Source organism: Hyperoodon ampullatus (assembly GCF_949752795.1).
Source record: "Hyperoodon ampullatus genome assembly, chromosome: 4".
In the NCBI taxonomy this organism is placed as follows: domain Eukaryota; kingdom Metazoa; phylum Chordata; class Mammalia; order Artiodactyla; family Ziphiidae; genus Hyperoodon; species Hyperoodon ampullatus.
This window is the reverse complement of record NC_136917.1, coordinates 56,349,444-56,374,343: the sequence shown is the minus strand read 5'-3', so window position 1 is coordinate 56,374,343 and position 24,900 is coordinate 56,349,444. Positions and strand designations below refer to the sequence as shown.

The 24,900-nt window shown below is 40.9% G+C and overlaps 1 protein-coding gene across 1 annotated transcript; it reads left to right on the top strand.

Moving 5' to 3' along the window:
* Window positions 1–8,716: 8,716 nt before the first annotated feature.
* Window positions 8,717–24,603, top strand: RNF14 (ring finger protein 14). Its single transcript, XM_079702973.1, has 8 exons — window positions 8,717–8,760; window positions 10,310–10,479; window positions 11,537–11,688; window positions 14,894–15,421; window positions 16,062–16,290; window positions 20,871–21,043; window positions 22,009–22,139; window positions 24,094–24,603. Exons 2-8 carry the CDS (start codon window positions 10,326–10,328, stop codon window positions 24,149–24,151), a joined length of 1,425 nt encoding a protein of 474 aa, XP_079559099.1. The 5' UTR covers window positions 8,717–8,760; window positions 10,310–10,325; the 3' UTR covers window positions 24,152–24,603.
* The last annotated feature ends 297 nt before the right edge of the window (window positions 24,604–24,900 follow it).

The following is a 24,900-nucleotide window of genomic DNA, read 5'->3' as shown; positions in this document are numbered from 1 at the left end:
ATTGGACCTTTTTTGCTGGCAAGAGAGGCCTAATTGATCTACATAATAAAAGGAAAAATAGATGAGGGGGTGGGGGATTGCTGAAGCTTGAGGATATTGTGGAGGGAGGTACCCTACAGAACAGCAGAGGCTGTGAAGGAAGTAGATTGAAGATAAGGACTTTCCAACAGATAGTTGTAAACTATGGATCACCTTCGTGGTTTTCAAGATAAATGCAAGAAAAGATTTATAATTTATTTTGTGCTTTAGTAACCACAACACGGCCCCCCCAAACAGACCACATAAATTCTGAGTTGATAAGGGTTACACTTATGTTTCTCTCCCCAGTCCTCAGAGGGGGAGAGGGCTACTTCCAGCATGTAGATTTCGGTTCTGATATACTGTAGGTCATTCTGCCACGCACCCCTTCTCCACCCCAACCTCACTGAGAACCACTGACATAGAACTTCTTAGAAGCATCAACAACCTTGTAAGGGCCAAACTCTACAGCCATCAGGCCTTTCTCACTGAGCATCCTCCTGGTCCCCACCTCTCCCCTGTGCTTGTATCAATGCTCAGCAGAAGCTCTGTGCACAGCTGGTTCTTCCGTATTTCTGCAGGCTCTTCTGTCTGCTTCTCTGATTCCTCCTTTGGTTTGCCTTCCTTCTGACTCCCAGGTGTGGGCATGTCCACCAGATAAGTCTCTTCAGCCCTCTCTTCTACATAGGGTTATTAGCCCAGAAATAGTTTGCCAGATTTAACAAATAAAAATATACTGTGCCCCGTTAAATTTGAATTTCAGATAAACAATGAAAAATTTTTAGTGTAAGTATTTTTATCTGGCAATCCTATCCAGAAGTAATGTATGATCTTACCACAAGTTCTTTTCTGTTTTCATTTTTCCTCTTCTTCTTTTTATTTTTAGAACTTTGGTTTACACGGTGAATTTGAAAATCTATCAGTAAACACAAAAATCAAACATATTGACTGGGAGCATCATCTGTGCCTGAATATTCAGAGGCTGACTCTGTTGATTGGCCTTGTTATGTATTCAGCATTTCTCGGTGACTCTAGGATGGAACTGTTCTCACACTGAAAGAACCACCCCAGAGAAAGCCTGGATCACACTCATTCATTAATTTATTCAGTCATCCAGCCACTCATTTTTTTTTTTTTTTTTTTTGCGGTACACGGGCCTCTCACTGTTGTGGCCTCTCCCGTTGCGGAGCACAGGCTCCGGAGGCGCAGGCTCAGTGGCCATGGCTCACGGGCCTAGCCACTCCGCGGCATGCGGGATCCTCCCGGACCGGGGCACGAACCCGCGTCCCCTGCATCGGCAGGCGGACTCTCAACCACTGCGCCACCAGGGAAGCCCCCAGCCACTCATTTATTTGGTGGAATTCAGCATGTTCTTCTCCATACATACAAGGTGAGGGTTTTTTTGGCAAGGGAAGTAGTAAGTAGCTAAAGCTGACCCACATTTTTCCTTTCCATTGGTTTGGTTTTCTTTCTTCACATAGAATCTAATCAGCCTAATTCTCACCTTGCTTCAGAAAGATTCTTGCAGGAAGGAAAATGAGTCCTGCCATCATTACATAAATTCTCATGGGGCTCCCCTTTATAAGTTTATGACAGCCATGAGTTGAGCCTGGAGCTCCGAGAGAAACAGCCATACACTGATTTATGATGGCAGCTGCTGCTAAATCTCACCCCTCTTTCCTTCTTAGAGTGCCATGTTACCTTGGGGTTACAAAACTCTTTTCACTGTTATTCAGGGGAATAATAATAAAGTCCCAGTTTGCAAGTATAAACATGATCATTCTGTGCCTATTATTGTAAATCAAATTTTACCTTTTGCATCAGAAGCACAGAAAATATTTTTATACTGTTAGCCAATGCAAGCCTTTCTCGGAGTCTGTTTTTATATAACCCTGGGATGACCTGAGGTATTGTTTGAGCTATGCTGACCAGGGAAGCTGGCCACACAGGTAGTCTGGTTTTTTCTCCTTACAGACCTGACCACTTTGCATGAGCAAAGTGTAAACTTGATCTAAGCATAGCATTAGGGTTAGTAATGTGGGCTCAGGTTTCCAATTGCCTGGGCTCAAAGCCTGGCTTTGTAATTTCCTATCTGTGTGACAGTGGCAAGCCACTTAACTTCTCTGTGATCAGTCTCTTTAGCCTTAAAATAGGGATGACGATGATGGTAATATGTTACAGGGTTGCTGTCAGGTTTAGGTTAGTCAATACAGAACATTTAGAGTGGGGCATGGGACATGAGTAGCGCTCTAGTTGTTAATTATTTATAATTGCTTTTAGTGTAGTAGCCCTCAATTTTTTTTTGAGGATGAAGCCCCCGTTTAAAAAAAACACCAATTTTTCAGATTCCCAGGTGATAATGGTAAATTTTTTGAGATCTACAAGGTGAGCAAATACATAACGACAGGAGACCAGCAGTGAAACTTCTGTAATGGGGTGGGGCTCACCTCTGTCCAGTCCTGTCCCAGAGTTGGGGCAGGGCTTTCCCTTCCACACTGCTGCCCCTCTACACATCAAGGCTTGTTTCAGGGGTGCTTGTGAGTGGTGGCCATTGAAAAGGAGGCTGTCCCCTCTGGGCAGGTGAGATGAGCTCAGCAAAGTCTCTGGACACCATTTGGATGCCAGTGATGGACGGGAACCAGTGCAGGTCCTGATGGAAGCCCTGCTGGTCCCTACAAGACCAGACATATTTTGTGACTTACTCCTGCATCTCTACCCAATGGCCTGGGTCTTGACCTCTGGCCTAGGTCACACACCCCATCCTCTCCTAGCCCTAGACTCCATCATCATCTAGTGTCTCTGGGGACGGGGGATGGAGTTGGGTCTCTTTCTCTCTCTCTTTGTATCTTCATTCTCACCTATCATGATGTCATAAACTACAATCCTGACTTTCCTAGGGCCTTCCCTTTTAATTCTTAAAGGCAGAATGATTTTATTCTGTATTTCTGTTTCAACAAACCCTAGTTCTTTCACAGGCTATAAGAGAGGGTCAGACTGATGTAGAATTGGTCCTGATACTATATGTCACCACTGAATGACACCGGTAAAATCATTTCACCCCTTAGCACCTCAAGTTCCTGATTTGTGAAATGGGGAGATAAAATTACCTTGGTCATGGGGTCCTGGGTATTTAAATGGGACAATGTGTGTAAAATGCTTAGCACAGTGAAGGGCTGGGCACATGGGGATAGCTCAATTTAAAACCAAATGACATAAAGCCAGTCACTTAAAACCAAAGATACAGAAATGTTACTTTTATGGAGTCTAAAAAGAAAATTAAGTAGAAAACTCTCTTTATCCAATCCTGACCTCCAAACTGGACTCTGAATGCTTAGTCCACTTCAAACATTCATCCAAATTATTAACACTGCTTTGAAATTCTCCCTTTTTTCCCTTCATCCTGTGACCTCTGACATGAACTCATGATGTGATGTCACAATTCACCTCCTACTCCGACTTTGTGAAAATTTCCCGACCTGGTTCTTCGGCTCCCTCACTTTTTGCATCTGGGAGGTCTCTGTCTGTGTTTGTGGTCTCACCTTCAAGCACTCTGTGGTACGGTTGCCATGCATTTCTCTCTTGATTTTATTTCCTTTGGCTAAACATGAACAATGATATTAGTGAATGGCTTCAGAGAGTCTTCTTCCTTCCTTTACGTTTTTAAGGAGTATATTTCTGGTTTTGGTGTCCATTACAGGGGTAGTTAGGTTTTTGTTCTATAACGGTCAAGATTTACAGTACAGAAAATTAGGGCTGATTATTTGCATTTCAAAAAGTTCCCTTCTGTGACAGTCAGGTAAGCCCTTCCAGTGCCCGATTTTTTTTCCCACTTGGCTTTTCCTTTCTCTTGGGTGCGGGAACAGCATCATAATTTGTGAAGCCCAGCACAAAATGAAAATGCAGACTCTCTGTTTTCCAGAGTGGCTACACCATTTTACATTCCCAAAAGCAATATATGAGGGTTCCAATTTCTCCACATTCCCACCAACACTTGTTATTATGTCTTCTTTTTTAAAATTGTTATTGAGGTGTAATTTACATAAAACATTGTGTTAGTTTCAGGTATATAACAATGATTCAATATGTGTATGGGGGCTTCCCTGGTGGCGCAGTGGTTGGGGGTCCGCCTGCCGATGCAGGGGACACGGGTTCGTGCCCCAGTCCGGGAAGATCCCACATGCCGCGGAGCGGCTGGGCCTGCGAGCCATGGCTGCTGGGCCTGCGAGCCATGGCTGCTGGGCCTGCGCGTCCAGAGCCCGTGCTCCGCAACGGGAGAGGCCACAGCAGTGAGAGGCCCGCGTACCGCAAAAAAAAAAAAAAAAAAAAAATATGTGTATGTATTGAGAAATGATTTCCACAGTAAGTCTAGTTAACATCCGTCACCATACATACAGATTTTTTTTCTTGTGAGGAAAACTTTTAAGATTTATTCTCTTAGCAACTTTCAAATACTGTGTACAATACAGTATTATGTACTCTAGTCACCACGGTGTACATAACATCCCAATGACCTGTTTATTTTATAATTGGAAGCTGTATCTTCACCCAATTTGCCCACCCCCTACCTCTGGCAACCACCAAATGGTTCTCTGTATCTATGAGCTTGTTTTTTTTTTTTAATTTTTCTTTTTATTATATCAGTCCTAGTGAGTATGAAGTAACTTCTCATTGGGGTTTTGATTTCCCTGATGACTAATGATGTTGAGTATTTTTCACATGCTTGCTGACCACTTGTATATCTTCTTTCGAGAAATGTCTATTCAGATCCTTTGCCCATTTTTAAATTGAGTTACTGGTCTTTCTATTGTTGAGTTGTAGGAGTTTTTTATATGTTCTGGTTATTACACCTTTATCAGATATATGATTTTCAGATATGTTCTATTCTGTGGGTTGTCTTTTCACTTTCTTGATAATGTCCTTTGAAGCACAAAAGTTTTTAATTTTTTTTTAAACTGTTCTTTTTAAAAAAATTAATTAATTTATTTATTTATATTTTTGGTTATGTTGGGTCTTCGTTTCTGTGCGAGGGCGTTCTCTAGTTGCAGCGAGCGGGGGCCACTCTTCATTGTGGTGTGCGGGCCTCTCACTGTCGTGGCCTCTCTTGTTGCGGAGCACAGGCTCCAGACACGCAGGCTCAGTAGTTGTGGCTCACGGGCCCAGTTGCTCCGTGGCATGTGGGATCTTCCCATACCAGGACTCGAACCCATGTCCCCTGCATTGGCAGGCAGATTCTCAACCACTGTGCCACCAGGGAAGCCAAAAAAGTTTTTAATTTTGATGAACCCAATTTATGTACTTTTTCTTTCGTTTCTTGTGCTTTTTTTCATATCTAAGAACCTACTGCATAATCCAAGTTCATGATTTACTCCAACATTTTCTTTTAAGAGTTTTTTAGTTTTACCTTTTACATTTAGGTCTTTGATCCATTTTGAGTTAATTTTTGCATATGGCATGAGGTAGGGGACATGTAATTTTAACTCCCATTCAGCCTGTTAATAATCGTGTACCCTTTGGTAAATTCTTGAACCTCTCTAAATTTCAGTTTTCTCACTCGTAAAGTGGGAATAACAGATGGTACCGAAATCATAAGGTTATAGTGAAGATAAAGAGAAAATTTACATAAAGCACGTAGCACAGGGTCTGAAGCATCCTATGCTTAATAAACATGGTAGTTATTACTGTTATGAACAATGAATGAATGCCTTCATAGTGGAGGTGCCAGAAAGATGGGCAGCATTTCTGAGACCAGGATCCGAGGAGGGAGAAGAGGCTTGCTTTGTCTATTTGGGGGAGCAGGTCTGGGATTGTTACAGGAATGTCTGCCCCCGGTAGATCGCTGCCTCATGATCACCTGTAGGGATTGGTAAAAATTCTAATTCCCGGACACTGTCACAGAAGTACTGAAAGGACCGCCCTGGGTAGGGGGCCCCAGAATCTGCATTTGTGTCAGCTTCTCCAGAGGCATACTTAAGTGTGCAGGGCTGCGGTACGGGTGACGGTGGTCGCTCCTGCAGCGCCGCCTTTGACCTGCGGGGGGCGGCCGAGGGGCCGGGGCGGTCAAGGCGGCTGCGCAAAGCCCTTCTCACGCTGGGGCCTCCCAGCCAGATCCGCGCCGCTCAGCTGACTGAAGCTCCGAAGACTGAAGAGGCGGTACGCTGGTTGAGCCGGGCGTCTCCAGGCGGAGCCGGCGAGTGGAGGTGAGGGGACCCGGAGCTAGGGTGGAGGGCGGAACTGTCGGGCCCGGAACGGCGGGGCAGCCGGAAGGTACGGTGGGGACTGCGCTCCGGGCGCGCAAGGCAGAGAAGGGCGGCCGGGCCGGGACTGCTCAGCGGGCTTCAGCTCCCCAGACCCGGGACGGGGCGCCCACAGCCCGGCCCGGCTAAGACCCCCGGGGCACTTAGAGGAGGAAGGGGAAGGTCCAGGCCCTGCTCCTTTGGGACGCCCCGGGCCGGCCCACACCCGTGCAGCGCCCTCCGTGTCCAAGCGCCGGGGCAGGTAGCAGGGCTCGGGCCTGCCCCCAAGTTGTAGGTGAGTCTCACAAACAAGGACTCCACACCCCGCGGTGAGCGGTGGAGACACCGGCAGCGGCGTGCTGACCCCGGAGCCAGGGCAGACCCCAAGGCTGGAGCCCGCACGGTGTGGCCTGGGAGTATGAGTAGGATTTTGCCAGGCCCAAGGGAAACCCGGAGGAGGAAGGGCCTTTCCTCACTGGTGTAGCGGTTTCCGGTTTGCCAAAAGTAATATTAAACTTGAACTCTCTCTTGTGTCGTGGCACCCGGGTTTATTCTCGTTACCGTGTTACGGCTGAGGAAACAGGGTGGTCTGAATCCAGGTTTAGTTTTGTATTAGCTGTGTGACTTTGGGCCAGCAAGGACTTAAAATGTCATTTTTCTCTGCATAATGGAAGTAGGGCCAGGACTTGCTCCATGGGGCTGTGGGAGTGTAACGAGCTAATGCATTTAAAGGGCTTAGCACAATGCCTGACACACGGTAAGAGCTCCCTAAGTGACGGTTTTTACCGTTATTGTGAAGACCGACCCAACCTGCTCCTAGTGGGATGTGGCAACGCTGTCACTAAACCTTGATTCTAGTCCCCCATAAGAGCACACTGCATCTCACCCCAATTCAGTTCTCACTTTTTCCAGTGTCTAATGTAAGGCACTGCTAGATGCTGAGAACAATATACACAGATGCAAAAGACTTGATCCTCACCCTTAAGGAGCTAATGCGGTCTGGTAGGAGAGGAAGTGCAAGTTCAGAGGAAGAACTGTTATGCAAGGTGGGTTGTGACAATGTCATAGGAAAGTTACAGTAGAAAAGTTTGCTGGATTTTTAAAGAAAGACATGATATCTAATTGGAAATTTTTACGTGGAATAGGGGCTTTGGATATGGGTCTTGAAAGCTGAATGGACAGAATCAGAAGGAAATCTAGGTCAGCAATCTGAATTAAGGGACTGGGACCCAGTGGCAGCTTCAGAAGCTGGGGTCTGGTGGGGTAGGTCATGAGGAGCTGCCGATGGGAAACAGCTTGCAGTAGAGCTTAATCCTGGCTGCTCATTAGAATCACGTGGAGAGCTTGGATAGCTACTGATGCCTGATAGAATTGCTCTGGGGTATAGCCTGGGTATTAGGATTTTAAAAGTAGCTTCTCAGGTGATTCTACCATGCAGACAAGGTAGAGAACACTAATCTAAAACCAGAAACTATAAATTCATCTCACCCCATTTATAATGTTTGAAAAGGAAGAAACAAAAAGCTTAATTACATTATCACCATGTACTATACCTGGTAAAATTGTTTACAATTAAGTAATGTGAAAAAACAGTATAGTACATAGTAATACTACTCAGTAAATGTAAATTAATCCTGAATTTCATTCTTAGCTTATTTGGGAGTCACACATCTGAGAATTTGGTTTTAAAATTATGTTTTTATATCATATTTTTTGCATATAATATTAAGATGTTCATAGGATTCTCTAAAACCCGTCTATGGACCACTCTCCCCTTCTCCTTCATTCCCAGTTAAGAAGCCTGGTAAAGCATTTAGAATAGGACTTAAAAGTGTGTGTGTGTGCGTGCGTGCGTGCGTGTGCGCTTTTATTGTTTTGTTTTTAAATATCCTGCTGTCTTGCTTAAATTAACCTAATGTTGAGTGTCCCTGGCAGGATTAATTCATTAGCAGGCAAGAGGACAAACTGGAGGGGGATAGGAAGTGAAGGAATAGAGGAAGCAGAAGAGGAAAGGAAAAACAAAATCAAGAAAACCGCAGGAAGTCGTTTGTTACGGGAGCATGCTGTACTGTCCTCTCATATGACCTCGGTGTTTCTCCTCAGCTCCTTCTGGGGCTGAAGGCAGTCAGATAAGAAGGGCGCTCTTATTACTGGGGACATGCACATGTCCGTTCAACCACGTGCCTCAGTTAGGCTGACCTAGGAGAGTAATGTGCAGCTGTAGATTAGGATTGACTGTGTGTTAGGATGTTTGATTTAAGTGATGGTAACGGAAATTCAGAACTTAAATTTGGAGAGGGTCCTAACACCATCTTTTGTATTTTTTTTCTGCAGTTGGCAGGATTTCTGTAGTATACCTAGTATGAGTTCCACATCTTGGCCTCTTAATCCAGCTTCAGCAGTCTCATCTCCATCATCTGGAGAATAAATGAGATTTGCATGCGTTCCAAACTGAGCTGAAATACGGACTGCAGTGCTAATATCCTTTTCTTCTGGTTGTTACTAACAGGTACTAACTGACCTCGAATAGAATATGTCACTGTGTCTTAGGGACACAGCTTAAGCAGAACTGTTATCATCTGCTGGAAAAACGTACTTTTTGAAAATGGAATCATTTTAAATGAATTTTTCTAAGTTTTGTAGTATCACCTTTTATAATGTGAAAAACCATGTCCTAACTTTTCAATTCTGTGCATTTCAGTTTAGAAAAATATTTCAGCCAAGAGGGAGCATATTTGCAAATGCAATTATAGTACAATATTTTAATTGATAGAATGGTAATTTTGGGTGGTTGTTTTATTAAAGTAATTTTCATAGATTCTCACTACATATTTTTTGCACATTTAAATTATTTGATAGTGTGGTGCATCTTTCAGCTGCTGCGATTAAAAAGCATTGTACAGTTTAATTGTAGCATATTTTCACTGTTGGTGTTACCTTAAAAAATGATAAACTTTACAATTGATTTGACAAAATTCATTTTGTTTCAAAAATTTAATGTTATTTTGCTACTTCCTCAGTTATCTCTCTTACATAGTATCTGTCCCTGTAACATTCTCTAGAGTAGGGTGATCTCAACTGGGAGCAATTTTCTTCTGCCTCCTCTGTGCAAGGGGGGATATTTGGCTGTGTCTGGAGATGTTTGTGACTGTCACAACTCTTGAGGAAAAGGGATGCTATTGGTATCTAGTAGGTTGAAGCCAGGGATGCTGATACACATCCTCTAATGCACAGGATAACCTCCCACAACAGTTGTTTGTTCCAAAATGTCAGTAGCGCTGAGATTGAGAAAACCTGTCCTAGAGGTTGCTGTGGATTTAAAAAATTCATTTATTTTTTATAAATTTATTTATTTATTTATTTATTTTTGGCTGCATTGGGTCTTTGTTGCTGCACGCGGGCTTTCTCTAGTTGCAGCGAGCGGGGGTTACTCTTCATTGTGGTGCTCTGGCTTCTCATTGTGGTGGCTTCTCTTGTTGCAGAGCACAGGCTCTCGGAGCACAGGCTTCAGTAGTCGTGGTACGCACGCTCAGTAGTTGTGGCGCACGGGCTTAGTTGCTCCGCGGCATGTGGGATCCTCCCAGACCAGGGATCGAACCTGTGTCCCCTGCATTGGCAGGCGGACTCCCAACCACTGCGCCACCAGGGAAGTCCCCAAAAAATTCATTTATTTTTAAGAAGCATATGAAGTATACTTTGACTACTTTTATTATGAGCAAGGCATTTTCCGAAGTTCAGTGGGCAAGTCAAACTAATTTGTGATTTTTTTGATTGTGCTTTTTTTCTTAAATCATACCTAACTGATAAAGTCAGCAATTAAAAGAACCACAACTGTCCTTTTTGGAAAAGGCTGTTACTGTTGCAGAGCTACTGGGATATTAGATATGCCTGTCATTTTTAGTTTGACAGAAAAGTGAGAATATTGATTAATTCTTTGCAGTCGTTTTTGAGGAACTTTCTTTTTGGGGGGTGTGCGGGGGGGCCGTGGACAGTGCCGCTAGACTTTTCCAAACTCTGTGCCTTTTCTGTTCTTAACTGACTTGAATGATTGTCTTCAGCTCCTCAGAAAATTAAATGTCGTCAGAAGACCGAGAAGCTCAGGAGGATGAATTGCTGGCCCTGGCGAGTATTTATGATGGAGATGAATTTAGAAAAGCAGAGTCTGTCCAGGGTGGAGAAACCAGGATCTATTTGGACTTACCACAAAATTTCAAGATATTTGTGAGCGGTTAGTTAATATTCTCTTAAACAGATTTTTCTAAATAAAGGTTATTCTCAGTTTCTTAGTGTACCCTAAATTATTTATCATCTTGTGTTTATAGGCATTAGTGACATATGGTAGTATTACAGATTTAATGCCTGTTTCTCTTTTAATTGAAAATTGAGCTGGGGGTGAACAATTTTCAATTTGATTCTGCCTTTTTGATCACTGAATTAGGATATTATCCTGCATATTTCATGCATCCTAATTGTCTTAACTAGCAGTTCATTAGCCATGATCATTGGCTGTTAAGTAGGGATAATAAAAGAGAAAATGAAATAATATATGTGAAAACACTTGGAAAGATTTAAAGTACCATGGCGGTTGTTAATACTATTTGGTTTCCAGAATCTTTTCAACCACCATAAGCACATGGCACTTGCTGCTACTCTGTGACCTTCTGCTTCAGAAAAAAGTTGAAAACTGGTACTTTTGATACCAATGTACCAGATGTCATCTGTGAACACTTTCTCAAAATGTTTCTACTCTAAAGGCTTTGAGTAAACAAAGTAAGCGTGATAACTGAAAATGAAACTTTAATTGTGAGAGTGTTGTGTGTTGCATCTTGCCCTCAAGAGATCCTTGTGTTGGCACAAATTCACCCAACTATGATTCATGGGTAGTTGGCACATGCTGGTCTAAGTAGGTCAGGGCTCTTTGATAGAAATAAACGTCCTGTTCTCTAGATTGTGTCTTTAATCATCTACTGGAAAACAACAACAAAAGAAAACATTGTGTATTACTTGTCATTAGTGTTAGGAATTATACTCAAAAGTGTATACAAGAATAAGTTGTGTATCTTCATTTTAAATTTCATGATGCTTAGTAGATTTTTTTAAGGGCTTACAAGATTTTTTTTTTTAAGGTGGCGGCTACGAAGTAACGTTAGGGAATAGAAGGTGCTTTGGGGGAGGGTTTTTATCCCCTCAACTAAAGCATTACGTTTTTCTTGAGCACTGCTCAGCAGTAACGGACACTCAAGTGTTGACCAACTGATCCTTTCTAATCTTTGTTTTTGGTTCAGGCAATTCAAATGAGTGTCTCCAGAATAGTGGCTTTGAATACACCATTTGCTTTCTGCCTCCACTTGTGCTGAACTTTGAACTGCCACCAGATTATCCATCCTCCGCCCCACCTTCATTCACACTTAGTGGCAAATGGCTGTCACCAACTCAGGTTAGACCCGAAACTTAATTTCTCCTATCCATTTTTAGAAACTTAAAAATCATCTTTAATTAAACACTACCTTGATGATCTTGAATTCAGTGCATGAAGAACAAATGGGTTTGATTTTGTAATTTTTTTTCCCTTGCCTTCATGAATTGTAATGTTAATAAATTGAAAATGTTTGGTGTTTTAGAAAAGAATGGCGTAATTAGAACGATTAATCATGTTGAATTGCAGTAGGAGTAATTTTTAATCAAGTATATTGTTTCTCTCTTTGTCTTGCTATTTTCCTATTTAATCTGTATTGTAACGGATACTATAAGGTCCTCCTCATTTTCCTTAGATGTTGGTATTGCTTTTTATTTTTTTTAGTTTCTTATCCATTCCTTAAATGAAAGATTTAATTGTAGTTAGGAGGACTAAAATTGAGCTAATGGAGTTATAATAAATATTTCCTAAGAAAACATAAGAGTGCTTTTATTTTTAAAAGTCTGTATATTAATAACAGAGTTGTTGACTACTCTCACATAGGTGTGAATGCACACAATTAGAAATGTGTATGATTCCTGTAGATATCTCATTAAGGCTTGAGATCTTATATTATGATTTTCATTTCCTCTGGGTTGTATATCTTTTTCTAGTAACAACCTCAGCTCTTGATTGAGACATAAATATGACTTGAAGCTAATATAATGTATTCTGGGATAGATAATGGATCAGTAGCAGTTATTTTTCTAGAAGTCATGATGAAGATTGATAGGCTGATGTATTAAGACAAAAGCTGTCAGAGTTACTTGACCTCAAAGAACAGCTGTCAGTTTTTCCTTTTTGATCATGTAATTTTCATTCCCACCCCTGCTCATCACCAGTCTAATCTTTAGATGAGAGTGCTTTTGTAAAATTGAACTTACAGTTTAAAAATAAAATTAAACTTTAAAAAAGAATAATACATGTAGAATAAAAAGGAATTTTACCTTTTTTTTTTTTTTTTTTCGGTATGCGGGCCTCTCACTGTTGTGGCCTCTCCCGTTGCGGAGCACAGGCTCCGGACGCGCAGGCTCAGCGGCCATGGCTCATGGGCCCAGCGGCTCCGCGGCATGTGGGATCCTCCCGGACCGGGGCACAATCCCGGACCAGGGCACGAACCCGTGTCCCCTGCATCGGCAGGCGGACTCTCAACCACTGCGCCACCAGGGAAGCCCTACCTTACATTTTAATATCTGTGTCAGAGGCAGCACATGCAAGACAGTGGATGATTTGCCCAAGAATATCAAAGGTGTTTGACATTTAGATCACTGAGAGTTGACTGAATTATCTAGATATTTATAGTCCCATTTCTCCAGAGAGCTCTTGATACTTTATGTCCATTCATGTTTGCACATATACAGTTTCAGATTCTAGCCAAATAACATCTACTTAATGCTGGCTTTTAGGGTGTGGGGAGAAGAGGGTTATTCATTATTTTATGTTACACAGCTAAAATTACAGTAGGATTCTCTATCAAATAAATTTTTGTCCATATAATTGGCATTTTAATTGTTCTATGTTCCTTCTTTCTTCAATTCTTGTTTGTTACTGGCCCCTGATTCCTTGGCATTATGAATTTCACCTGTTGATAGTGAAGTTGATTCATGGACCTGTCCCTCACTGAATTTGGTTGGTAGATAGAAGTGGGTTTAGTTTTCTAGTATTTTCCATTATTCCTCTTCCAATATATATACACAGTCTCTCTCATGCTCTTCTCTTTCTTACTCCCTTTTTCCTCACATTTATGTACATCCCAGATGCCTCTTTTGAGAAGGGACTAGAGAAGAAAAGAGGATGGAGGAGAATGGCTTCTTCACTGGACTTGGTAGCTCAAACAATACTCACGAACAGGGCTTCCCTTTTAGTATTTATTACATTTTAAAGATTTCATCAGGTTTCTGGTTGATCATATAAGCATATTCATGCAAATGTATAAAAGCATTAGTTGTCCAATCTTGAAGTAGTCAGTAAGTGTTTAAGTTTGTGCCTGTATAGGGTTTAGTGAATAGCACTACGCAGTGTAAGGAAGAGAGAATGTGGTCCTTTTTCACTTGGTATTCAAATTTACAAAATTTGTTTACATCTGGAAGGCTTATTTTTTGATGTTTACCTTAAAAAGAAAAGCTGCTTATGATTCCTGAGCTCTACTTAAAAATATTTTACATTTCTAATGGAAAATCTTCTTATATTTGCCTTTCAAATTGAACAGACCAGTTTTAAGGAGGAAAAGTCAAAATAGTTTAAACTTTGGTTGCTTAGGTTAGGAAATGTGAGCTTTGCCTATGGCAGCCAAACCATGTTAAGGGCTTATAATCATGTCTGGGTTCAATATCAGCCTGCCTCCCTCTATTAGCCAGGATCTGGTGTAAGCCCAGGTTGCTTAGTTAAAATCAGCTTGTAAATCTGAATACCAAGGACTCTGAGGTTAGATTCTGTTAGTGATTCTTTTGCACGAGGTGGCTTCTTGATACAACTGAAAGAATTAATTTTAAGGTTTGGATGGTTTTTTTTGTTTGTTTGTTTGTTTTTGCGGTACGCGGGCCTCTCACTGTTGTGGCCTCTCCCGTTGCGGAGCACAGGCTCCAGACATGCAGGCCCAGCGGCCATGGCTCACGGGCCCAGCCGCTCCGTGGCATGTGGGATCCTCCCAGACCGGGGCACGAACCCGTATCCCCTGCATCGGCAGGCGGACTCTCAACCACTGCGCCACCAGGGAAGCCCTGGATAGTATTTTTAAACTGTTCTTTTCCTAATCATTATTGTAGGGTACCTACAGGGCTAGGACTCCAAGTAATAGAAATAGTTCATTTTAGAACTAGATCTCTTCTCCTACATGAGGTAGCAATACTAACGTGAAGAAAAATAAAGAACAGAAAAAGTCCCCCATTGCAGTGGCTCGTATGTAAACCTAGTTCTGCATCTGGTAGAGCCTTGCTGTTTCTCTTGTCTTAATGATACTTCTTTTAGCTTCTGACCTTGTGTTCTGCTGTGGCTCGTGTTGCTGAATAGTTTAAGAAGTGCTTCGATAAGAACACTGATGCTGTTGTGCAGCACAGTTTATCACAGAAGTGAAAAATCATGTTAGGAAGTGGAAAAGCCTGACTTAAAAAGATTTCAAGGGAAATCAGGAGTTGACAGCATCGTCATCTTTCCAAACTTACCAGCATCCTCATGTGTTTTCCCCTAGCTGTCTGCTCTCTGCAAGCACTTAGACAACCTGTGGGAAGAACACCGCGGCAGCGTGGTCCTATTTGCCTGGATGCAGTTTCTTAAAGAAGAGACCTTAGCGTACCTGAATATTGTCTCTCCTTTTGAACTCAAGATGGGTTCTCAGAAAAAAGTTCAGAGGAGGATGGCTCAAGCTTCTTCCAACACAGAGCTAGATTTTGGAGGAGCTGCTGGATCTGATGTAGACCAAGTGGAAGTTGTGGACAAGAGAGCCGTGCAGGATGTGGAATCGTTGTCCAGTCTGATCCAGGAAATCTTGGACTTCGATCAGGCTCAACAGATAAAATGCTTTAATAGTAAATTGTTCCTGTGCAATATCTGCTTCTGTGAGAAGCTGGGTAGTGAGTGCATGTACTTCTTGGAGTGCAGGCATGTGTACTGCAAAGCCTGTCTCAAGGACTACTTTGAAATCCAGATCAGAGATGGCCAAGTTCAGTGCCTCAACTGCCCAGAACCCAAGTGCCCTTCAGTGGCCACTCCTGGTCAGGTAACTCTTTTACTCTGCTGACAGCTGCCCCCTAATTCTCTCTCACAAAGGGAGACATTTTCTCAGGAACTTCTTGATAGGGCTCATCAGGGCAGTCTGAGGCCTGGGAGCCAGCCCACAAGTTGTTTCATTGTATCCATCAAGAATGCCATGATCTTAGTTTAAACAAATGTAAATGCTTCCTTTGCTGGCTTTGGAATGGGTGGGCCTCCGCAGGGATGAGCAGTTTAAAAAGTAAAGTAATTCTGGTGATTTACTCTGTATATCTGCTAGGTGGGGGAACTACTACCCTGTCTTTATGTGACGTTGGGATCTTGAGGGGTTATCTCTTAGAATAGTTAACCAAATGTTTTACAGACTTTAAAGACAGCCTGCTTGGTCTTCTTTTTTTTCAGTCAACTCCATTAAGGCATAAATGTACTCATTTAAAGTGTACCGTCTGCTTAGTTTGACACATGTGTAGACCCATGTAACCACCATCTCAGTCAAGATGTAGACCTCCCATACTTGGTTTGATTTTGAAGGGAGATAGAGTTTTAGTTTATGTGCCTCTGGTTTACACTAGCTTCCTAAGGATCTCCTCAGGATCACAACTGGTTGGGAAATCATCAAACCTATGATGTTTTATATTTCCCTCCAGGTCAAAGAGCTAGTGGAAGCAGAGTTATTTGCCCGTTATGACCGGCTTCTCCTCCAGTCTACCTTGGACCTGATGGCAGATGTGGTGTACTGCCCCCGCCCATCCTGCCAGCTGCCTGTGATGCAGGAGCCTGGGTGCACAATGGGCATCTGTTCCAGCTGCAATTTTGCCTTCTGTACTTTATGCAGATTGACCTACCATGGGGTTTCTCCATGTAAGGTGACTGCAGGTAGGTTGTAACTGTGTGAACTCAGTCTCCCAGCGCTCCACCCGCCCTGCCCCACCCCCCCCAAATAAAAAGGGACATGACTTAAATTCTCCAGTTTGGAAGAATTGTGTTCTTCTGTGTTTGTTCAACACATACTTTTGAGTCAGTTACTGTCTTAGGTTCTGGGGATATAGCAGTGACCAAATTCCCTCATGGAACTTACATTCTAATGGGGGAGATAGGCAAACAAAATAAATAAGAATATTCGATGGTGGTAAATGCTGAAGAGGGAAAAAAAAATAAAGCAGGGACAGGCTATGAAGTGTTCTGAAGGGGAAGGGGCTTCGGATTTTATTTAGAAAAACCAGGGGCGGCCTCGCTGGCAAAGTGGTTTGAGTAAAGACTTAAAGGAAGTAAGGAAACAAGCCACGCAGATATCGGGGGGAGCATTCCAGGGAAGGAATGACAGAGTAATTTCTGTCTATGAATATGGAATAATGTAGATCCTGGTCGGCAAATGCAGAGCATCTAAGCTATCACTCTTGTTTCCACGGTACACGTTTGATCAGTCATCAAGTGCTTTCTCAATGAGCCCAGGGAGGCCTCAGAATCTTCCTCAACACAGTGCTTCAGAAGGCCACCCTCTATTGAGGTAGTCACAGGAGGTAAAACCTGTTAGCCATTTCTGATCTAGATTAAGGTTTGAGGAATCAGGCCCTGGACATCAATTTGACTAGACTTTGGTGACTTAGTCTTTCTCAAACTAAAAGGGCTGATGATAATAGCTACTTCATAAGGTTATTGTAAGTTTGAAATGACCTATTGTGGTGCTACTTAAAGTTGTTATAGTTGTTATACTGGTCTGTGACAAGGTAAATACAGAAATTGAGAGTCAGTGTTTGAAACTTTAATAACGATTTTGCTATCACTATTCACTGACTAAATTTTATGGCAGTCAAATCTAATAAAAATTTAGGCTTATATTTTTTGTCTTTTTACCCTCATTTTTCTAATAATTCATTTGATTATATTTTGCAAAAGTACTGGTCCTTGACAGAGTGAGGGAAAAAAACTGGTACTTAACCATAGTTTGAGAATGGGCTAATGTATGTAAAATGCAAAATGGTAACTATTTTTTTTTAGTTTGTGTATTTATTTATTTATTTAAATTATTGAAATATAGTTGATTTAAAATGTGTTAATTTCTGCTGTACAGCAAAGTGATTAAGTTATACATATGTATACATTCTTTTTTATATTCTTTTCCAGTATGGTTTATCACAGGATATTGAATATAGTTCCCTGTGCTATACAGTAGGACCTTGTCGTTTATCCATTCTGTATAAATATAATAGTTTGCATCTGCTAACCCCAGCCTCCCAATCCATCCCTCCCCCAGGCCCCCTCCCGCTTGGCAACCACAAGTCTGTTTTGTATGTCTGTGAGTCTGTTCTTGTTTTGTAGATAGGTTCATTTGTGTCATATTTTAGATTCCACGTATAAGTGATATTATATGGTATTTGTCTTTATGACTTAGTTCACTTAGTATGATAATCTCTAAGTCCATCCATGTTGCTGCAAATGGCCTTATTTCATTCTTTTTTATGGCTGAGTAATATTCTGTTGTATCTATATGCGTACCACATCTTCTTTATCCATTCCTCTGGCGATGGACTTTCGGTTGTTTCCATGTCTTGGCTGTTGTAAATAGTGCTGCTATGAACATAGGTATCTTTTTGAATTATAGTTTTGTCTGGATACATGCCCAGGAGTGGGATTGCTAGATCATATGGCTACTCTTATTTTTAGTTTTTTGAGGAATCTCCATACAGTTTTCCATAGTGGCTACACCAATTTACATTCCCACCAACAATGTAGGAAGGTTCCCTTTTCTCCATACCCCCTCCAGCATTTGTTATTTGTAGACTTGTTTGTTATTTTGTGGGTTTTTTTGGCCTTGATGTGTGGCATGTGGGATCTTGGTTCCCTGGCCAGGGATTGATCCCGTGCCCCCTGCATTGGGAGTGTGGAGCCTTAACCACTGGACTGCCAGGGAAGTCCCCTGTAGACTCTTTTTTTTCTTTTAAAGTTTAGTTTTTATTTTTATTTATTTATTTACTTATTTTTATAAATTTATTTATTATTTATTTTTGGCTGTGTTGGGTCTTTGTTGCTGCACGTGGGCTTCTCTAGTTGTGGCGAGCGGGGGCTACTCTTCGTCGCAGTACACGGGCTTCTCATTGCGGTGGCTTCTCTTGTTGCAGAGCAGGGGCTCTAGGGCGCGCGGGCTTCAGTAGTTGTGGCTCGCGGACTCTAGAGCGAAGGCTCAGTAGTTGTGGCACATGAGCTTAGTTGCTCTGCGTCATGTGGGATCTTCCCAGACCAGGGCTCGAACCTGTGTCCCCTGCATTGGCAGGCAGATTCTTAACCACTGTGCCACCAGGGAAGTCCTCCCCTGTAGACTTTTTAGTGATGGCCATTCTGACTGGTGTGAGGTGGAACCTCATCATAGTTTTGATTTGCATTTCTCTAATAGTTAGCAGTGATGAGCCTCTTTTTATATGTCTTTTGGTTATCTGGATGTCTTCTTTGGAGAAATGTCTATTTAGTTGTTTTGCCCATTTTTCTATTGAGTTGTTTGCTTGTTTTTTGTTGAGTTGTATGAACTGTTTGTATATTTTGGAAATTTAGACCTTGTCGGTTACATATTTGCAAATGTTTTCTCCCAGCCTATAGGTTGTCTTTTCATTTTGTTTACGGTTTCCTTTGCTGTACAGAAGCTTGTAAGTTAGATTAGGTCACATTTGTTTATTTTTGCTTTTATTTCTATTGCCTATGTTCTCTTCTAGAGGTTTTATGGTGTTATGTCTTATATTTAAGTCTTAAACCACAAAATAGTAACTAGTAATGCCAGTATTACTATAGTTATTAATTGTTAGCAGAGTGTCATTATCTCTAAGAAAGGACCCTGAGAGGAGAATGAGTAAATACAGTACTTCCAGTTGCCTATTGCAGAGTTTTGTAGTGGTTATAGGCAGATGGGATGGAGAACTTACCAGAATATAATGATAGCCTTTACTTTAGACTTCTGTATCCTTATCATTGAGAGGCTGAAGTACATTTCAGGTGTTTCACAGTGTTTGGGGAAGAAATCAAAGATAGGCTTGGGGGCTTCAGCAAAATTAGGAATCTCTTTCTCAGTCTCTGTATCTATATATTCGATATTACCGTACAAAATATATGATATACTAATAATTTTATTATTTTGAGAACATTAGAGCAGTAACCTTTGTCCTTAAGATGTCTAGGAACACAAAAACGCTTTGAATTAGTAGAGGAGATAAAAGTGACAGGATAAAAAAATACATGTCTGCTACATCTAAGTAGAAGTGATGGAGTCATGGGAATGAACAACACAGAGAAAGGATTCACAGGTGAAGCAAAAGTGCAGATAGAATTCCGCCCCTGAAGATGTCCACTGCATTTAGAGGGAAGATGTCCACCTCTAAATAATGTGAGGAAAGTAAATTAATAAAATAGCTAGAACATTGTTGAGAGAGGTCTTTAATTAATTGTGTTGAAAGATTAAGGTAATAGAATTGTGAGCAAAAGCCTTGTCTACAACTAAAGCCTTTGGGAATGGCTGCCCATTCCATTTGAGTTAAGTGATAAAGCAGTAGAAACCAGACTGAAGAGTATTAAGGGGAAAAGTTGACAGGAGGGACTTTTCATTTCCTGTGGGTGGTAAACTTTATTCACTGGCTTCTTTTTTTTTTTTTTTTTGCGGTACGCGGGCCTCTCACTGCTGTGGCCTCTCCCGTTGCGGAGCACAGGCTCCGGACGCGCAGGCTCAGCGGCCATGGCTCACGGGCCCAGCCGCTCCGCGGCATGTGGGATCTTCCCGGACCAGGGCACGAACCCGTGTCCCCTGCATCGGCAGGCGGACTCTCAACCACTGCGCCACCAGGGAAGCCCTGGCTTCTTTTTATATACAAAATTGAACAGCTGGTCTTTGCCCTTAGGTGCTTTTGTTTAATTTCGTAGACCTGTTGTTAATCAAATGGTGAATGATGCTGATTTAGTAGAAAATCAGCGTCTGTTTCAACCTTTGTGTCATTTAGATAAGTCAGTCTTAAACTGTACTACTAGTTGTACTAGTTGCACAAAAATATCAACATTAATAAGTTAAAATCAAAGGAAAAAGATAAGCTGTTATTCTGTCACCTTTAACAAGTCCAGCTTTTCTACTTGGAGGATTGCTGTCTATTCTTTGTCTTTCATGCATGTGTAATTTTTACCTAGTTACAACCTAAATATGCTTTTTTCTGAATTCCATAATGAGTATTTTAACTGAGTTGTAGCCATCCTAATTATAAGTTTTAATAGCTAAATATTATATCTTAAGTGGCTCCACACATAATTATTCCCTTGGACATTTAATTTGTTTGCCATTTTTATATGTAACTTTACTTTGGATTAATTCCTTATGATAAAATCCCAGGAATAGCATTATTGAGTAGTCAAAGGTTATGGCCAATTTTAGTGGTTTTTAATCAGCATTACAAGTTGTATAAAAGTTAATTTTCCATTTCACTTTCTAGAGAAATTAATGGACTTACGAAATGAGTACCTGCAAGCAGATGAGGCCAATAAAAGATTTTTGGAACAGAGGTATGGTAAGAGGGTGATTCAGAAGGCACTGGAAGAGATGGAAAGTAAGGAGTGGCTAGAAAAGAACTCAAAGAGCTGCCCATGTTGTGGGACTCCCATCGAGGTAAAGGTCTGGGGACAGACATGGAGGCAAACCTAATTGCAAGCATGTTACGATTTCCTCAAGAAGCCTTTTAATTTTGTGACTAAGAAAACACATTTTGGTATTCATTAAACTTTCTTAACTTGGAAGATGTAAATTTACTACTAAATATTGTTACTGACCTAAAATGTATGTAGACTTCCCATTTCAAAGTGCTTTCATACAGTGACAGTTGTTCTCCCATTATATCCACCTCAAAATTGAGTGGGTTATAAAGAGGCCATACTCGAGCTACAGTCAACTCTTAACTCATCTACGTGACTAAAAAAGAATCAAGCCTGACTTCTCCTCCGAACTATATACCCTGGAATTTAATAGCTGTTTTACAAGTGCCTGCTTATGAAATGGAGACATCTGAGTCAAGATAGATAGATACATCTACTGCTTCTTGACAAAATCTTAATATGTTTCAAAATTGAAATATGTCTTTGCATTTGATTCTGTTGTTCCAGTCCATCATATCTGAGCTGACCCTTGTGGTGATGCCCCAGTTACTCCATTAAGGAAACTGGCGTTCTATTTAACCACTTCTGACATGCCTCAGCTCTTATAGAATAGGGGACTTGGTACCAAATGTTTACTTAGATTTATGTAAAAAGTTTAAATACCACATATTAAATCCAAACATTTTAATATTAATCTAACTATACGTTTCACTTATACATGTTTGGTTTGTATTTACTGTTTATCAGAAGAGGTTTTGCTAAGTATCTAACTGTAGGAACACCTGCTAAGTATTTTCTGTATTTTACCTGTAATGCAAAAGAGTTAAGCATTCATAGTTATCGTTGTGTGTTACCTGTATATCTCCACCCTGCATTAGAAAAGGGAGAAGACAAGGAGAATGTTGTACCAAATCATTTTGGCATTGTGCATTTCTCTTTTGCTTTTGTAGCCTTGATATTTTTCTCTGTCTTTCCCACCAGAAATTAGATGGATGTAACAAGATGACATGTACTGGCTGTATGCAATATTTCTGCTGGATTTGCATGGGTTCTCTCTCCAGAGCAAACCCTTATAGGCATTTCACTGATACTGCTTCCCCATGTTTTAACCGGTACGTACACACAGAGCTCCTAGTCTCAGCAGTTTTGGGTACTTGGTTTGCGGACCATAAGCCCAGAAAGTTTTACTTCAGTACTTTGCTTATTTAGAGAATTCTCATATATTTTCCCCCATGTATGAATTTTCTTGAAAATGAGTTTTATGATGAAAATATACTATCTGGGGATTTTCTTTTATTTATTATCCTCCTCAATTTTTTTAGTGAAAATTTTCAAACATACAGAAAGGATAGGACTATGATTAATAGGATACCTTCCACCAAAATGAACGATTGGTCATATTTTGCCATATTTGTTTTCTAAATTTATTGCTGAACTACTTGACCCTAAGTTGGAAATATGATGCTTCATGTCTATATGCTTTTTTTCTTTAATTAATTTATTTATTTATTTTTGGCTGCTTTGGGTCTTCGTTTCTGCGCACAGGCTTACTGTAGTTGCAGTGAGCGGGGACTACTCTTGGTTGCGGTGCGTGGGCTTCTCATTGCGGTGGCTTCTCTTGTTGCGGAGTACAGGCTCTAGGCGCATATGTTTCAGTAGTTGTGGCACGTGGGCTCAGTAGTTGTGGGTCACGGGCTCTAGAGCTCAGGCCCAGTAGATGTGGCACACAGGTTTAGTTGCTCCGCGGCATGTGGGATCTTCCTGGACCAAGGCTCAAACCCGTGTCCCCTGCATCGGCAGGTGGATTCTTAACCACTGTGCCACCAGGGAAGTCCCTCTATATGCTTTCACACGTCTTTCCTAAGATAAGAAAAGTCTTCTATATAACAACAGTACTGCAAAAAATTTAACAACAATGGCATACTATCATCTAATAAAATATTTAAGTCTTATCAACTATCCCTAAAAATATCTCTTGAAGCTGTTTTATTATACCAGGATCTAATCAAGTTCAATCACTTTATTTGGTTCTGTCTCTTTAGTTTCTTAATGGAGAAAAGTTTTGCCCACCTTTCTTTTGTTTGTTTGTTTGTGTTGAGGGGAACATTGACTTTTTGAAGAGTCCAGGCTGTTGTCCTATATAACTTCTTACCTTCTCGAGTTTTGTTTCTCCATGGTACCTTTGAGTTTGTTTCTCTATCCTCTCTATTTCCTGTAAAGTGGAAGTTAGCTCTAGACTGGAGTTTGACTAGATTTAGAGTAACATTTTTGATAAGAATACTTAATAAGGGGTGACGTACTTCATGTTGTACCACATCAGATCAATAATGGGCTGTCTCACTGTTAGTATGATGCTCAGTTCTACCATTTGTTCCATTGTAAAGGTAAGGTTTCTCTTTTTGTTATTAGTAAGTGATCTGTGGGGTGATTCCTTGGCACAATGTGAATATCTAGTTCTCCACCAGCTCCAATTTCAGCATCAGCTGATAATCTTTGTTAATAGACATCTGTGGAGTACCTACAATCAATCATTGGTGTTATGAAACTGAAAGATAAGTTGAAGAAACAGGCTCTTCCCATGAACCATTGGAAATATAGTGTTGAAAATTGCATAAATTTTAAGTAACATAACGGGAGGAAAACAAATGGGCAACTGAAAAATATTCTATAGATGGAGAGTGCAAGGACAGTGAAGATGGAGAGGATGGAGTGATTAGCGTGTAATAAAGTTATAGTGTTTTGAAGGAGTTAGCTTCTAGACTACCTGAATTTTCCAGTCTTGGCTTATTCCACATATTGTACACATTTAGTATCAGTTTTGTGATACCCATCTCCCATTATTGTTTATTCTTGGTCCTAGAGAGTTGTCTGGATCCTTAAAAGGGCTGTTCCTATAAACTTTAAGGGACCCATATTTCAGCCCTCCCCAGTGGAATGATTAAAGGAGAGGAAAAGATATACAAAGATGTTATCAGAAGAGTACAGAAAGTATATTTGAGAAAAGGAAAGAAATTATATTCAGTTTCTATCAGTTGTATTAAAATGTACCTTATTTTATGCTTCCAGGTTGTTCCATGCTGTGGATGTTAATGGAGATATTTGGGAAGATGAGGTTGAAGACTAGTTAACTGCTGCTGCTCAAGATATGGAAGTGGAATGGTTTGCCCTAATCTTTTGTCAAGTATACAGAGTAACTTTGCAGGATATTTAGGGTACCATTGATTCCCTCTTCCTATGTAGAAGATATGGAAGAACAAGTTTGATATTTTCATGTGGTACTACTGATTAAGGCATATTCAGACATTTTTCATTGCAACATGATTGAGGAAATATTAAGCCAAAGGTTCCGAAAATGAAAACTAGAAAATATTAGTATTACAATGTGCGCAAAGCTTTGAGTAGTTAAAAATTAAATATTTATTTTCTTCTCCAAGCTTTAGGTAAGGAGAGAGGGGTCAAGAGTTAAACTTATAGTCCTTTTTATCTCTGAGAAACATCCCTCTAAGACATTCTGTGGGAGCTCCCTCAGTAGTACTGCTTACAACTGGGGTGGGTAGAAGCCTTATTAAAATTGTACCGAGAGCCTGATGTTATTTACTCAATGTTACATTCTTTCCAACCTGAATTTCTGCTAAATTAATCTTCTTTGGAGGAAGCCCTTTACTCTATAACTGATTGGATGGCCCAGTGTCATTTTGATCTGATTTTCAGAATAGAAATTTATAGATAATTTTTAAAATATTTTTTGATACCACAAACACTGTGGGTCACCTGATACATTATTAGTGGTCTATAGTCCACTGGTTTTGAGCCAAGTCTAGAATTTATTGATACTGGCTCAGAAGAATTTCAGCCCTATTCAACTTTCCAGTT